Source organism: Cetorhinus maximus, chromosome 24 (assembly GCF_964194155.1).
Source record: "Cetorhinus maximus chromosome 24, sCetMax3.hap1.1, whole genome shotgun sequence".
NCBI classification, from domain to species: domain Eukaryota; kingdom Metazoa; phylum Chordata; class Chondrichthyes; order Lamniformes; family Cetorhinidae; genus Cetorhinus; species Cetorhinus maximus.
This window is the reverse complement of record NC_135902.1, coordinates 44,741,602-44,758,899: the sequence shown is the minus strand read 5'-3', so window position 1 is coordinate 44,758,899 and position 17,298 is coordinate 44,741,602. Positions and strand designations below refer to the sequence as shown.

General features: G+C 42.1%; 1 protein-coding gene across 1 annotated transcript in view; it reads right to left on the bottom strand.

Moving 5' to 3' along the window:
- The window catches only part of LOC144699540 (dynein axonemal heavy chain 17-like), a 785,608-nt gene that overhangs the window by 455,622 nt on the left and 312,688 nt on the right, over nt 1–17,298 (bottom strand). The window contains 1 exon segment of the mRNA XM_078570587.1: nt 5,085–5,176. Within this exon segment, the coding sequence (XP_078426713.1) occupies nt 5,085–5,176 (92 nt within the window).

The window sequence follows — 17,298 nt, the reverse complement described above, 5'->3', positions numbered from 1 at the left end:
CTGGAAATACTCAGTAGGTCTGGCAGCATCCGTGAAGAGAAAAAGAGTTAACGAGTGGAATCTTGTGCCCTCCCCCATGGCGTGTTTGGTGGCAAGGGGACATTTAATAGGGTGGGGAACCATTCCACCAACGTGCCCCCAACCCGATTAAGCCCAGGCTGAAAGTCCTGTAGACAGCCTTCTCGCCCTGCTGCCAATTGAGGATATTAGCCAAGCAATTAATGCCCACTTAAAGGCCTCATCCTGCCACCACTGGTATTAGCCCAGTGGTGGGCAAGGGCTTGCCATGCGGGGAGCACATCAAGCAAACACTGGCATGTTTTCTTACATGTTCCCAGATGGGGTCACTTGTTCAAAGGCACTCAGTGCCTGATCGAGGGACCCAGCGTCTGGTAGTGGTGCGGGGGTGGCGCTGAGAACCACTTCCATGTCCTTGCTGCCAACACTACCAACCTCCCCCCACCCCCGCCCCCGCAGCCCCTTTACCAGCATCACTCACCTGTGCCTGGGTCCCTCCTCAATCCGAGGCCATGGGTGGTTGTTGTACTGGCTACAGCCACTGCCTCCATAGTGGCGCCATGTACAGAAAAGCTGCCTGTCTCTGATTTGCTGGCAGCTCTCAGCAGGTGAAGACCCACAGTTGGCCTGTTAAGTGCCTGTGTGCACAAGATGATGTGGGCTTTCCCAAAGAGAAGCAAGGCTGGGGTGTCACTGGCTCTCTGGCTGGCAACCAAAACCCCCGTCATCTGCACAAAACTCCACCGAACATTTCAGGTCATGACTTTCATCAGGACTGATGAAAGGTCACAACCTGAAACATTTACTCCGTTTCTCTCAGAATTGTTACATTGAGTCTACCACAGAAATAGGCCATTTGATCCAACTGGTCCATGTCAGCGTTTATACTCCACATGAGCCTCCTCCAACTCTACTTCATCTCATTGATCCTATCAGCATGCTCTTCTATTCCTTTCTCCCTCAAATGCTGATTTAACTTAACCTTAAATACATCTGTGCTATTTGCTTCAACTACACCTTGTGGTACTCTCTTTGGGTAAAGATGTTTCTCTGGAATTCGTTATTGAATTTATTAATGATATTTTATATTTATAAAACCACTAAACATTTTCTCCACTTCTACCCTATCAAACCCTTTCAGATGGAGATTGGAGGAGGTTCCTGGAAAAAAAAGGAATGTGTGGAACTGCAAGGTTTGTTGGTCAGAGGAATACTGTTCAGGAAAACGCCAGGGAGGTTAGAGAATGATGAATGCCACCTGAAAGTGGTATGACAATCACATTTCCAGAACCAATAAGGTCATTAAATCTTTTTCAGCACCACACCCAGGTCCTGGGCACCACACCACTGATGCTCACAGCCTTCTGCTACTTCTAGCCATGTCTGCTTTTTTTGGATGGTTGGCTTTTACCTCCTGTCAAAGAAGAGGACTTAGAGTCACTTGGTAGTACAGAACTTGAATATTGCTGAAAGGAGAGATATGTTGCAGAAGCTTTTCATCTTGAACTCATCAGGGCAAATGCAAGAATGACAGATTTCAAACAATTACAATAATTTATACTACAGGAGAAAAGGGTGCTGATTACATGGCAAGGCAACTCTGACTGAACAAGGTGTTGCCATGGAGAAAGCAACAGGGAACTATAGGCTCCCCAACCTCTCCAAAAGTGTATTCGACCATTGGCAATGTCAAGGTGAGACAAAGTCCCACGATACAGTCAGCATTTATACAGGATGAAATCAAGCAGATTAGTTGCAGGATAACTAATCTACACCATGCCCTGCACTGCACTTGTTCTGGGGTGCACAAATTTCTTTCATTTTTCAATTTGATCTATCTATGTTGCTATATTGCCTTAATAGATGGCTGCACCAAAAGCAAAACTTGCATTAAGCACACCTGCACTGTAAACTCGCTTAAGTGGAAACATTTTATCTGTACGATTAATGCTGTCACCAAATATGTACTTGAACTTGTCTGATCATGTACTCTCCAAAAGCGAAGAATTTGTCCTGGTACATGGCTTCAACTGTGGTGTTCCCATGTCCCACATCAAATGGGAAGTGGTATTTGCTGAGTTTGAACTCCTCTATTCTCAGTTATTTTACCGTTCAATGAAGATGCTGAGTCCTTGAAAATGTGCCTAGCAGATGTTGCGCACACATACTGTGGAATATCTAATGGCTTGTCAGGTTATCACAGACTGTGCAAATGTCTGGTGGCATTGTGAGGCCTCAGGGCCAACCCAGACATATATATTTGCAAGCCTGACAAAGAGACTGGAGTAGTCATTCTACACAAGTGTGATTATGTTGACAAAATGCATCCTGTTCTTAATGATGGTTCTGAATTCATATTTATTGGATCTGCAAAGCCTTGCTCGAAAGCAAGCTACAAAAAGGTTTGTTAGACTTGTGTAAGAGTAACAAGCTGCCATGCAACATCAATGATAGGATTTGTCCTCATGGCTCACTACATTCACGCATGTATGAGCTGCCGAAGACAGACAAATATGATGCTCCACTACACCCTATTTTATCAATGAATGGTTCTACACAGCATGAATTGGCCAAATGGTTGAGTGAATTCTTACAGCCAGTTCTTAGTGAGTTTTCCACGTACACGGTGAAGGATTCCTTTACCTTCATAAAGACTCCACGTGATCTAAATATTAATAGCACTGCCTTGTTAATGCGCTCATTTGAATTTGCAAGCTTATTTACGAACATGCTGCTGAAGGACCACATTGCACTGCATCACTATATCACAGCAATATAGGTGGGCTGCATAGCAACTTGTTCAATCAAATGCAGTTTTAATGACACCAAGTATGCTCAAATAGATGCTGTAGCCATGGGATCCCTTCTAGGTCTAGCTCTCGCTAACATTTTCATCAGTTTCTATGAGAAACGCGTGTTTGATGGAATGAGCCCTAACCTCCTACCCCATGCATATTTCCAATTCGTAGATGATAATGTTCGTAATTTTGAATCTGCAGCTATGTGTAAGGATTTCCTTACTTACCTTAATATGCTCCACCTTGCGCTCATATTCAATTTTGTGATGGAACAGACTAATGCATTCCCTTACCTTGACATGTTAGTTGAGAGATCTGCTAATGGGTTTTCCACTACTATCTATCTCAAACCTACCTTCATTGGCCAATGTACATATTGGGTTTTGTATAGCTCCACTCGCTATGAGATTGACTTTATCAGCAATCTTGTAATTTTGGCCCTGGCCATTTGCTCACCTTGCAAGCTTGATGCAGAAATAGAGTGCATCAAAGCTATTCTGTGGAACAACAGCTATCCTAATCAGATCATTGTTTGGTGTATCATGCAAACTTGCAAATGGGCCAAAGACTGCTACTTTTGGACCTGAAAAGTGCCTGGTCTACCTCAAGTTACCCTGGAAAGGCAAAGCATCTCTGAATTTGAACAACAGGTTAAGCAAGATGTTTCACACTGCTTCTATGCAGTGGTTACAAAGGCAGCAATTTCCACTAACAGAATGCTGCTATGAGTCCAAAAAGAGTGTGGCCAACCACACAATTGAGTGATGTCAAGTATGAATTTCAGTGCTGGTGTGAGGCCAGGTATGTAGGCCGTACATCCCAGCGATTGGCTAATTGAAGCAAACAACATGTTCCTTCAGTTGTTCATAATAGCATGGTACAGACCGTGCTCAACCAGCCCATGCTTGCAAAATCCAAAACAAAACCTAGATGTGATTCCACGATTGGGTAGCACTCGCTTAACAATCTTGAGTGCGCTAAAAGCTACACTAATAATCAATTTAAAATAATCAGTCGAGCCTGCAATGTGGCTCATTTGCTAGAGGCAATGTACATTCATGGTCCAGAAATGTATTTGATTCAGACACAGGGACCCATTCTCTGCAAACAAAAGGAACATGTTTAAGCCTTGCACCTTTTTTGAATTACTTAGGAGCTTGGGAAGCCTATAGTTCCCTATTGCTTTCTCCATTAACACCTTGGCCAATCAGAGTCAACTTGCCAACCAATCAGCTCCATTTTCCCCTATAGTATTAATTGTTGTTTAATTAATTGATCATTTGAAATTTGGTATTCTTGTGTTTGTCCTAATGAGTGCAAGAGGATAAGCTTCAGCAACATGGTTCTCTTTTCAGCAATATTGAAGAAGACTTACCTTCAACCCCTTCCATCACCAATATGACCTCCAGGGAAGAGTCAGAGAACTGGGTGGCAAGCTTCCCACATTTTCCTGACATCTTCTTGCCTTCAGATTGCTTCAGAAGCAAGCTCTCCTGAAGCCATTCTGACCACTGCTATCATCACGTCTCACTCTGTGGCCGGGTAATCTGTTAGCAGGATGCTAATGTCATTGCTCAGTTAAAGAATGATTGCAAAGCCTGCCTCAATTACCAGGGGTTCCTGACTTGCTAGCAGCCTCCCTATTGCATGCAGGTCTATTTATTAAGATTCAGTATATTATGTTCTACAATATTTAACTGACAATTATTTTGTTTATGTAAGCATTTTCAGTTATCCCAACTACATCTGGCACCTCATTACAAAGTATTACCTCCAGTTCCTCTGCTTTGTTTCAGATGCTGTGCACATTGCTATGCAGGCAATTTAGTTTGTTTTTATTAATTATTTCCCTCACTTTATGTTTAAGTTATCTTATACTTACAGTCCATAACTATTTGTTTCCTGACCATTCATGTTACATTTATTCTATACCTTGATCAGATCTTTACTCCCATCTTCTACTTCTTTTATCTTTGCACTTACATGTATTTTCACCAGTCCCTTCACGACCCCACCCTTCACCCTGTATTACTTCTCTCAGTACTGGTGTTAGAATCCCATGAAATGGAGCCTTTCATTCCCACACCAGTCTTTCAATCATCCATTTACCTTCCTGATCGGTTTATCCCTATGCCAAATAACATCTCGAATTAGTATATTGAAACAATGCTAGTATGAAATACATAATATTTTCAGTTATTTGCCAATAGTAATAGAAAATAAGTTTCCATGAACATAAGCATAAAAATACATTAAGCAGCCACTAACCGTCCCTGTATTTCTTCGAGCCTGTCATACAAACCAGGTTTATTTGTTGCTACGACTACATTTGGAGTCTTTATTGCATCTGCCATGATTTCCTACAGAGAACAAAATGGTAGATTAGCCACCTAATAGTGTTATCTTACTTCTTCACTTGGAAGTGTCCTCTATATAGCAGTAGGAGTAAGTACACATCACGGCTGCAGAAATTGGTCATATTTCAATTAGTCTTGTTCTGTCTTTGTAATGTCATCCATTTTATTATCCCATTCATGTCCAATATGTAAAGGATACCTCTCCACATAAGACACATAAATGGCAATGCTGCACCACTGTACACTAATACCCAATTCCCAAAGATCTTTTAATAGATACATATCATGTGCAAGATACTTTCATTTGGAGAACAAAAACTTCAAAAAACAATTGTTGTACTGATAGCTTTTCAACAGCCAACACAAACAAGAACAATATCAACTTACATTTATATAGTGCTTTGATGTAGAAAAATGTCTGAAAGCACTTCACATGGCTGTAATCAGACAAAAATAGACACTGAGACAAAAAAGTGATATTAAGAGGGGTGAACAAGAGCTTGTTTAAAGAGGTGGGTTTGAAGGGAAAGCTCAAAGAGGAGGAGGAGGAGAAGAGTTGGGATTTATGGATGGAAATCCAGACCATGATTCCTAGATTCTGAAGTTATGGTTGCCAATGGTGGGAGGAGCAAAGCGGTTACACAAGAGGCCAGAGGCAAAAGCAGGGAGAACTCAGCAGTCGGGGCTGTAGGAGTGGAGGATGCCATGAAGGCATTTAAACACAAGGATTAGAACTTCTAACTTGAGGCATTGGTAAGCACGAAACAATGTACTGCAGTAATAATGAGAGTGTTGGGGATAGAGACTTGTTGTCGGAAAGGATACAAGCAGTAGAGTGGGATAGGATACGGGTAGCAGAATTTTGCTAATATTCATTCATGGGATGTGGGCATCACTGGCTAGGCCAGCATCTATTGCCTATCCCTAATTGCCTTTCAGAAGGTGGCAGTGAGCTGATTTCATGAACTGCTGCAGACAATGTTTTGTAGGAACACCCACAGCGCTGTTAGGAACAGAGTTCCATGATTTTGACCCAGTGACAGTGAAAGAATTTTAGATGAGTTGAAGATTATGGAAGGAGCAGATCAGGAGGCCAGCCAGGAAAGCATTGGAATAGTCAAGTGTGGCATAGATGAGAAGGTTAGCAATGTTTTAGATGCACTCTTTGTAATGAACAGTAAGCCAGGCCAGATGCTGAGATGATAGCCTGATTTAGCCTGAGACAATGTTCAGGGAGGGTCATGGAATTGGTGGCAAGGATACAAAGTTTGCAGCAGCAACCAGTGACAATGGTTTTTAACTCCCCAGTATGTAACTGAAGAAAATATCAGCTTATCCAAGACTGGATATTGGACAAGCAGAGGTAATGGAGGGTTCGACAAATGTGGCAGAGAGCTAGAGCTTGGTATTGTCACCCTAAATGTGGAAGTTGGCCACATGGCTGCGGATGACATTGTTTCAGGGCAGCATCTGCTGAGGAGCAGGCAGGGTCCATGTGGGGATGCTGGGAGAAATGGTTCAGAGCAGGAAGAGGAGCTATTTCTGGAAATGCATGGCTACAGTTAGATATGCAATAGCGGAACCAAGTGCGAGCAATTCTAATCAGCTGCACAATCGAAGAAAGGCATTGGAACAGAATGCTAAACTATGCTGATAGTTGCAGAAGTGTAAATGAAGATAACAGCAACAATGCACTATGTCACAGTCACAAAGGATGTCATTTGTCATTTTAGTTAGGGCCATTTCATTGCTGTGGAAGGGACAGAAACACTTGTCACTATGGGTGAAGGTGTGCAGAATAGTGAATGTAGATTTAAAATTATTAATTGAACTAGCATCAACTGCTTTTTTGGGAGTGTGTTCCACACTTGTACCACACTTTGCATGAGGAAATATTTCCTAATTTAATGTGGTGGAGAAAAGTTTGTTCATTCGTTTGTTGGTGTTATCTTCCCAGGAGGTTGATTGTCATGGATCTCCACCTCTGTGCTACTCTTATACATTCTACACAGGTCAACTGCATCCAGTCCATTACACCCATCATCCATTTTCTCCTCTGCTTCCCTCTCAAACATTTTCCATTGATCTTTTCCCCCAATAATCATCTGCTCTAATGATGTGCCCAAAATACTGTATCTTTCTCTCTTGGATGTTATACACTAACTTCATCTTTGCTCCAGCCATTTCTGGCACTCACTCATTAGTCTTTCTGTCCATGCATGTGAAACATCCTCCTATATGTCCACATCTTGAATGCATTCATCAATAGTCTGTTTGTTGTTCATGTCTCCAAGGCATATAACATAGATGACAAAATGTAGCACCTCATTCTTTCCCTAAGATTCATGTTCTGTTTCCAAACTTACAGCCACTGGCATCTAGAAGGACAAGACCAACGACCACTACCATCTGGAAGGACAAGGGTAGCAGATACATGGAAACACCACCACCTGGAAGTTCCCTCCAAGTCACTCACCGTCCTGAGTTGGAAATATATTGCCATTCCTTCACTGTCGCTGGGTCAAAATCCTGGAACTCCCTTCCTAACAGCACTGTGGGTGTACCTACACCACATGGACTGTAGCTGTTCAAGAAGGCAGCTCACCACCATCTTCTCAAGGGCAGCTAGGGATGGGAAATAAATGCTGGACCAGCCAGCAAAGCCCATATCCCATGAATGAATTTTTAAAAATGTTAACATGCCCTTCATTCTGACAAAGCTGGTCATAGCTATATCAATTTTCCTATGGATTTCACAATTACATCTCCCATTATCTGTGATAAACTGTCCAGGTTTGTGAACCTTTTCACTTCTTCCAGGACCTGTCCATTTATTTCAATTTTCATTTACAGGGTTAAGTTTCTGCTTATCACCATTGTCTTGCTCTTCTTCACATTAATTCTTAATTGGAGTTCCATCTTCCTCGCTTTCACTTTGTTTACAATTTCCTGTAGTGCCTCTTCTGACTTTGTGCTTGGTGTAGTGTCATCTGCGTATCTCAAGTTCTTGACATTGTTGCAGCCTAGCAAATCTTCTATGATTCTATGTATCTTCAATGAAGATAGTTTCAGTGTACAGGTTGAACAGTTTTGGGGACATAACACATCCATGACACACTCCTCTTTTGATTGGGAAGCTGTCTGGCAAGCTGCTATCAAGTCTCATCACTGCCAACATTGATTCATAAGAACAAACGAATTAGGAGCAGGAGTAGGCCAGTCGGCCCCTCGAGCCTGCTCTGCCATTCAATAAGATCATGGCTGATCTAATCTTAACCTCAACTTCACATTCCTACCTACCCCCGATAACCTTTCACTCTCATGTTTATCAAGAATCTGTCCATTTCTGCCTTAAAGATATTCAAAGTGTAAAGGAACTTTCATATTTTTCCTGATATTACTGTGGGATACTTTAAAACAGTCTTATGTTTGAGTTGTTGTATGTTTCTGTGTGTGAATAATTTAGGTAAATTGCAGACTGTTAGACTGCAAGGCTTGAATCATCAAAGGGGTTAAGTGTAAAAAAATAGGTATTTGAAATGCTAATGGACGAGCTAAGTAATATGGAATTTACATTTTTAGATAAGGGGAGAGGTTGTTGGCTTTTCAAAGGGACATGGTAAGATGTTTACAACTGGGAAGATAAATAAGGCAAAGTTATTACATTTTTTTCCCCAAGAGTGCTGGCCATACTGACAACATGAAAGATTTTTATATTCTGGGAAAAGTAAATTGCAAAGACAGGTGAAACAATGGGATTTACAGATCAAAAAGAGGGAAAATATATTTAAAGAAAGATGGAAAGCTGTATTGGGGTGGCCGTGTGAGATCTTGAAAGGTACACTGTGTGAAATAGACTTGGGGGAAAAGGCCTCTAGTCACCCTGGAGAAGTTTGCTGTTCCAGTAACCAAGGTTGTGTTAAAAGCCTTTGGCAAGTGAGAGGAAGAAAGAAACTGAAATACCTCCCCTATAGAAACAGTTGATGCTTGTGGTGATCTTGCTGGATATTTTATAGGTCAATAATCTATTTTTGGACTGTTGCCTGAAAGGATTGTGTAATTGGCAGTCTAGTTAAGTATAAATCTTGTGAGAACTGTTACAAGACTAAATGACTATGTAACTATAATCTTGTGTATATTTAACTTTTTGCTTTCTTTTGTTAATAAATGTTTTAATTTAATCTTTAAAATCTCTAAAGGCGGTAGTGAATGCATTACTTCTGACTTCAGTGCACAAACCTTCTCATAATAAATATAAATTGCAAAATCGTTGTGATCATGTGGCCAAGTTTCCCTTTGGGATTTACTCAGCCTGGCACATACCACCTGTCATATCTGCCCCAACCACCTTTTGAGGAAGAGAATTCTGAAACCTCACAATCATCTGAGAGAAAAAAAAGTCCTCATCTCTGTCTTAAATGGGCAACCCCTTATTTTTAAACAGTGCCCCTAGTTCTAGATTCTCTCACAAGAGAAAACATCCTTCCCATATCCACCCTGTCAAGTCCCCTCAGGATCTTATATGTTTCAATCAAGTCGCCTTCTTACTCTTCTAAACTCTACTGGATGCAACCTAGTCTGTCCAGCCTTTCCTCAAAAGACAACCCACCCATTCCAGGTTTTAATTTAGTAAATCTTCTTTGGACTGCTTCCAATGCTCCACAATCTCTCACCATTTAGATAATATGCTTTTTTATTCATCCTGCAAAAATGGACAACCTCACAAATTCCCACATTATACTCCACTTGCCAGGTCCTTGCCCGCTAACATCCTTTTGTAGCCTCCTATGTCCTCTTCACAACTTACTTTCCTTCCTATCTTTATGTCATCAGCAAATTTAGCAACCGTAACATCAGTTCCTTCATTCAAATCATTCACCTAAGTCGTAAAGAGTTGAGGCCCCAGCTCACGGTATAGGGGGTAACATGTTGGCATGGATAGAAGAATAGCTATCTAACAGGAAACAGAGAATGGCTCATTTTTTGGTTCGTGGGATATGACGAGTGGTATGCCACAGAGATCAGTGCTGAGCACCCACCATCTATGGTTAACTTAAAAAGCTAAAGCTAGTATCATCTTTAATAATAGTTCCTAACATTTTTCCTATGATAGATGTTAAGCTAACTGGCCTATAGTTTCCTGCTTTCTGTTTCGCTCCCTTTTTGAATAAAGGAGTTACATTAGCTATTTTCCAATCTAATAGAACCTACCCCAAGTCCAGTGAATTTTGAAAAATTAAAACCCATGTATCAACTATCTCACTATCCACTTCTTTTAAGATCCTAGGATGAAATCCATCAGGACCCGAAGACTTGTCAGCCCACAGGTCTAACAATTTGCTAAGTACCACTTCCCTGTGATTGTAATCTTCTTGAGTTCCTTCTTCCCATCCAGTTCCTGATTTACAGCTATTTCTGGGATGTTACTTGTGTCCTCTTATAGTGAAGACTGACGCAAAATACCAGTTTAATTCATCTGGCGTCTTCTTATTTTTCATTATTAATTCTCCAGATTCACTTTCTATAGGACCAATGCTTACTTTGTTAACTCTTTTCTTTTTTAAGGGCAGAATCTTGCCCTTGGATGGCGGGTGGGCCCCACCGGCTTGGCGCTGGGCCGGCAGCCGACCCCTGCCACTGAAACGGGGCCCGCCGCCATTTTAAGTGGGCAGGCCAATTAAGGCCCACCCAGCGGCATCCCCGATGGGAAGCACTGTGCGCTTCCTGTGTGGTGTGGGGGGGCGGGGCGGGGTGGGGGGTGGAATCCCCAGCTGTCAAAGTGCGCTCTTTCACGCACTTCTCCCTGAGGCAAAGTCCTGTCTCAGGGAGAATACTGACAGTGTCAAAAACATTAAAAATAGAAACATTAAAAAATTAACATGTCCCCTTCATGTGACAATGTCACACGAGATGGGACATGTTAATAAAGACCATATAAACTTTATTAATTTTTACAATATGGACATGAAACTTCATCCTGCCAGTGGATGAAGTTTCATCAATAATCTGGAGCACGCTGGGGCTCCTGGCCTGCCCACCAGCCTTAAGGTTGGACGGGCAGCTCTTTAATTACTTTAACTAGCCTGTCAATGGCCTCAATTGGCCATTGACAGGTCGGCAGGCGGACAGCTGATTTCGCTGTCCACCCGCCTTCCTAAAAATTTAAATGGACTGGGATGATGTCGGGGATTCCTCCCAACATCATCCCGCAACATTTTCCCCTCGGCGACCGGGCCCCGCCCCCAATCACCGAGGGGAAAATCCTGGCCTAAATATCTACAGAGTTTTGGATGATGAGGACGAATCACTGCAACTTGATCTGATACTCACAGGCACCAGCTCAGATACAGGCAAATATCTTAGAGGGCAGTATAGAGGCAGGATCAGCACATGGTGAGTCACTGGACAGAGCCCATTGCAACCAGACCAGGGAAAAGGATTGCCAGCTCCCCAAAGGATAAATTTGATGCAGATGAGTTTGGCTGCAGAGAACTCTAAAGAGGACCGAAATATTTGGTGCACTGGCAGGTGTGCCAGAGAGATTATTGACACTTCAAGGAGCATGGAGGAGTCCGATTCCATCTTGGAACAGGGCTTCATGCAGAACTTGGAGCCCATCCTTTCCAGCATAGATGTGTTGGCCAACTCCATGACATCACTTTTGGTCCCAACTGTGATGCAACGTCTCATAGTTGATGTCTCAGCTTCTAATGCAGCACTGGGTGAAGCAACACAACTAAGACTTAAGTCCTGAGATATTTGCTTGTAGCCATGAAAGTGCAGCTTGGTGACATGCAGGCTCAGACTGTTGCCATCATAGCTGCAGATATTAGTGCTCAAAGGGGCCTTCAAATCTCACAGCAGTCTGTGTACAGCAGATTACCAAATGTTGAGGCAATCCTACCCCCTACCCCACCACTACAGGTGACTGCCATGGCACCGTAGTGCAAAAACCTGCTGCCCTTTCTAAGGATAACCACAGTCTTGCTCCCACCAGTGCCTCTCCACCAATTGTCTCGCAGGCAAAACTGCTTCAGCCCACGTGAGTGCTGCAGTCTGAAGCCGGGTCCAAAAGGCCCAGAGCTGCTCAAGGGCATCTTGCAAAGCCATCTGCAGTCTTCTTCACTGAAAATCAGCAGCCTTCCGTCAGCCTTGCTGAAGCCAGGCAAAGGTATCATAAGATTGGCAGTAAGGGGAAGCTTAAAGGTGAGTAGTTGGGTATTGCAAGTGTTGTTGGATAAAGTTGGTACGAAATGTTTGGTTTACGATGTCCTTTATTTCAGGACTTCAGCTAAGAGGGTGCAATGATGGACCTTTATAAAACGCAGCTTCGCTTCAATTGGAGTATTGATCCCAATTCTGGGTACCACACTTTAGAAAGCATGTGAAGCCATTAGAAAGGGTGCAGAAAAAATTTTTGAGAATGGTTCCAGGGATGAGGAACTTCAGTTACATGGATAGTTTGGAGAAGTTGGAATTTTTCTCCTTGAAGAGGAGAAGGTTGAGGGGAGATTTGATAGAAGTGTCCAAAATCATGAGGAAGCCATACAGAGTAGAAAGCGAGAAACTGTTCCCATTGGCAGAAGGGTTGGGAACCAGAGGGTGCCAATTTAAGGTAATTGGCAAAGGAACCAATGGTGACATAAGGAAAAATTCTTTCATGCACCGAGTGGTTAGGATCTGGAATGCATGCCTGAGAGTATGGTGGAGACAGATTCAATCAAGACCTTCAAAAGAGAATTGGATAATTATCTGAAGAGAAAAAAAATGCAGGGCTATGGGAAAAAGCAAAGGAGTGGAACTAGGTGAGAGCTCTTGAAGAGAGCATGCATGGATGTGATGGGCCAACGGTCTCCTCCTGTGCTATACATTCCATGATTCTATGAGAAAGGCAAAGACTAAGCATAAAGTTCAACCATGCTGGGACCAGGGTGCTGGCTAATCATATATTTACGGCTCCAGAAAGGGCTTTAAACTAAATGGTGGAGGTGGGGAGGGTTCAGGTGAGGTGAGTTTTAGAAAGTTAACTGGAAATGACAAAGCAATAGCGCATGGTCACGATAGGGGGAATGACAACTAGTGTTGCAAGAAGGGAAAAAGTGTACAAGACCAATAAATAGGATCATGATAGGGGAAAATGGTAAAAAAAAATTAAAGGCTCTTTATTTGAATCATGCAACATTCGCAATAAGCTGACTGAATTGATAGCACACATTGAAATAAATGGATATGATATGATAGCCACTGCAGAGATGAGGTTGCAAGGTGAACAAAGGTTGGGAACTTAATATTCAAGGGCATTTGACATTTCGGAAATATAGCAACAAGAGATGGGGGAGTTCTGTTAATAAAGGATGAGATTAGTACTGTAGTGAGAAATGATCTTGGCTTGGAAGATCAAGATGTAGAAACAGCTTGGGTGGAAATAGGAAACAGCAAGGGAAAGAAGTCACTGGTGGGAGTAGTTTATAGGGTGACTAACTGTAGGCCAGAGTATAAGTCAAGAAATAATGGGGGCTTGTAAGAAAAGTACTGCAATAATCATGAGTGATTTCAATCTTCATATAGATTGGATGAATCAAATTGGCAAAGATAGCCTTGAGGATATGTTCATAGAGTGTATTTGAGACAGTTTCTTTGTAAAATAGAGTCTGGGACCAATCAGAGAATAAGCTATTTTAGACCTGGTAATGTGTAATGAAACAGGATTAATTAATGATCTCATGGCAAAGGAGCCTCTGGATCATAACATGATAGAATTTCACATTCAGTTTGAAGGTGAGAAACTTGGTCTGAATCTGGTGTCTTAAATTTAAATAAAGGCAATTACAAAGGTATGAAAACATATGGCTACAGTGGACTGGAAAAATAGGTTAAAAGTAAGAAAGTAGAGAAATAGTGGCAGACATTTAAAAGGATATTCCATAACTCTCAACAAAGATATATCCATTGAGAAAGAAGGACTCTGTGAGAAGGATGTGCCATCTGTGGCTAATGAAGGAAGGTAAGGATAGCATCAAATTGAAAGAAAAGCGAAACAATGCTGTGAAGATTAGTGGTAGACCAGAAGATTGGGAAAAGTTTGGAAACCAGCAAGGATGACTAAAAAAAAAAGGAAAAATTAGAGTTTGAGAGTAAACTACTAAGAAACATATAAACAAACAGTAAGAGCTTCTACAAGTATATTAAAAGGAAGAGCACAGCTGAAGTAAAATTTGGTTCCTTAGAGGATAAGACTTGAGTATTAATAAGTATTTGCCTTCACGGTAAAGGACACAAAAAACATTCCAATAATAATAAAAGAAAATCAAGGGGCAAAAGGGAGGGATGAATTTAAAATAATCAAAACCATTTGAGAAAAAGTACTGGGAAAACTAATGGGACTAAAGGCTGACAAATTCCATGGCCCTGATGGCCTGCATCCGAGGGGTTTAAAGTAGTTGCTGCGAAGGTAGTGAATGCACTGGTTGTATTCTTGAAAAATTCCCTAGATTCTGGAAAGATCCCAGTGGACTGGAAAAGCACAAATGTGGCATTCCTATTCAAGAAAGGAGGGTAACCGAATTTTATTTTAATATTCATTCATGGGATGTGGGCGGCTCTGGCTGGGCCAGCAATTAATGCCCATCATTAATCACCTTTGAGAAGGTGGTGGTGAGCTGCCTTCTTAAACCGCTGGAGTCCATGTAGTGTAGGTACAACTACAGAACTGTTAGGGAGTGAGTTCCAGGATTTTGACCCAGCGACAGTCAAGGAATGGCAATATAGTTCCAAGTCAGGATGGCGTGTGGCTTGGAAAGGAACCTGGTTTTGTTCCCACACGTTTTCTGGCCTTGTCCTTCTAGATTGTAGCTGTCATGGGTTTGGAAAGTAATGTCTGAGGAGTCTTGGTGAGTTCCTGCAGTGCATCTTGTAGATGGTACACACTCCTACCACTGTACATCGGTGGTGGAGGGAATGTATGTTTGTGGATGGGCTGCCAATCAAGTGGGCTGCTTTGTCCTGGATGGTGTCAAGATTCTTGAGTGTTGTTGGAGCTCTGTGGGGAGTATTCTATCATACTCCTCTCTAGCGCCTTGTAGATGGCGGACAGGCTTGGGGGAGTCAGGAGGTGAGTTATGCGCCATAGGATTCCTAGCCTCTGATCTGCTCTTGTAGCCACAGTATCTATATCGCTAGTCCAGTTCAGTTTCTGGTCAATAGTAACCCCCAGGATGTTGATATTGGGGGTTTCAGCGATGATAGTGCTATCGAATGTCAAAGGGCGATGGTTAGATTCTCTCTTGTTGGTCATTGCCTGGCACTTGTGTGGTGCAAATGTTACTTTCCACTTGTCAGCTCAAGGCTGGATATTGTCCAGGTCTTGCTGCATTTGGATATGGACTGCTTCAGTATCTGAGGAGTTGCGAATGGTGCTGAATATTGTACAGTTATCATTGAACATCCAGAAAGCAGGAAACTATAGGCTAGTTAGCTTAACGCCGGTTACAGGTAAAATGCTGAAATCCATTATTAAGGAATTATAGAGGACCTTTAGAAAATCAAAATCCAATCAACTAGAGTCAATATGGTTATATGAAAGGGAAATCATGTTTGATAAATTTATTAGAGATCTTTGAGGATGTAACAAGGAGGGTGGATAAAGGGGAAACAGAAGATACAATGTATTCAGATTTTCAAAAGGCATTTTATAAGATGCCAGATAAAAGGTTACCACACAAGATAAGAGCTCATGATGTTGGGGTAGCATTTAACATTGATAGAGAATTGGCTAAATAACAGGAAACAGAGTCAGGATAAATGGGTAATTTTCAGGTTGGCAAACTCTAACTAGTTGGATGCCACAGGGATTAGTGCTGTGGCCTCAACTATTTACAATCTATATTAATGACTTGGATGAAGGGACTGAGTGTGTTGTAGCCAAATTTGCTGACCATAGAAAGATAGGTAGGAATGTAAGTTGTGTGGAGGACACAAAGAGTTTGCAAAGGAAATTGAGAGGTAAAGTGTGTAGGCAAAAATTGGCAGATGGCGTATAATATGGAAAAGTATGATACTGTCCATTCTGATAGGAAGAATAGAAAAGCAGAATATTATTTAAATGTAGATACTGCAGAATGCTGAAGTACGAAGGGATCTGAATGTCCTTGTACATGAATCACAGAAAAGGTTAGCAGCAAATAATTGGGAAGGCAAATGTAATGTTGGCCTTTATTGCAAGGGGATGGAGTATAAAAGTAGGAAATCTTGCTACAACTTTACAGGGTATTGGTGAGATCGCACCTGGAGAACCACTTACATTTTTGGTCTCTTTATTTAAGGAGGGAGGAGGGATATCCTTGCAGTTCAGAGAAGGTTCACTAGGTGGATTCCTGGGATGAAGGGGTGATCTTAAGGAAAGGTTGAGCAGGTTGGGCCTATACTGTAAGACCATAAGACATAGGAGCAGAAATTAGGCCATTCGGCCCATCGAGTCTGCTCCGCAATTCAATCATGGCTGATAAGATTCTGAACTCCATTCTCCCGCCTTCTCCCCGTAACCTTTGATCCCCTTACCAATCAAGAACCTATCTATCTCGGTCTTAAATACACTTAATGACCTGGCCTCCACAGCCTTCTGTGGCAATGAATTCCATAGATTCGCCACTCTCTGGCTAAAGAAGTTTCTCCTCACCTCTGTTCTAAAAGGTCTTCCCTTTACTCTGAGGCTGTGCCCTCGGGTCCTAGTCTCTCCTACTAATGGAAACATCTTCCCCATGTCCACTCTATTCAGGCCTTTCAGTATTCTGTAAGTTTCAATCACATCCCCCCTCATCCTTCTAAACTCCATCGAGTATAGACCCAGAGTCCTCAAATGTTCCTCATATGTTAAGCCTTTCATTCCTGGGATCATTCTCGTGAACCTCCTCTGGACCCTCTCCAGGGCCAGCACATCCTTCCTGAGATACAGGGCCCAAAATTGCTCACAATATTCTAAATGTGGTCTGACCAGAGCCTTATAAAGCCTCAGCAGCACATCCCTGCTTTTATATTCTAGTCCTCTCGAAATAAATGCCAACATTGCATTTGCCTTCCTAACTACCGACTCAACCTGCAAGTTAACCTTAAGAGAATCCTGACTAGGA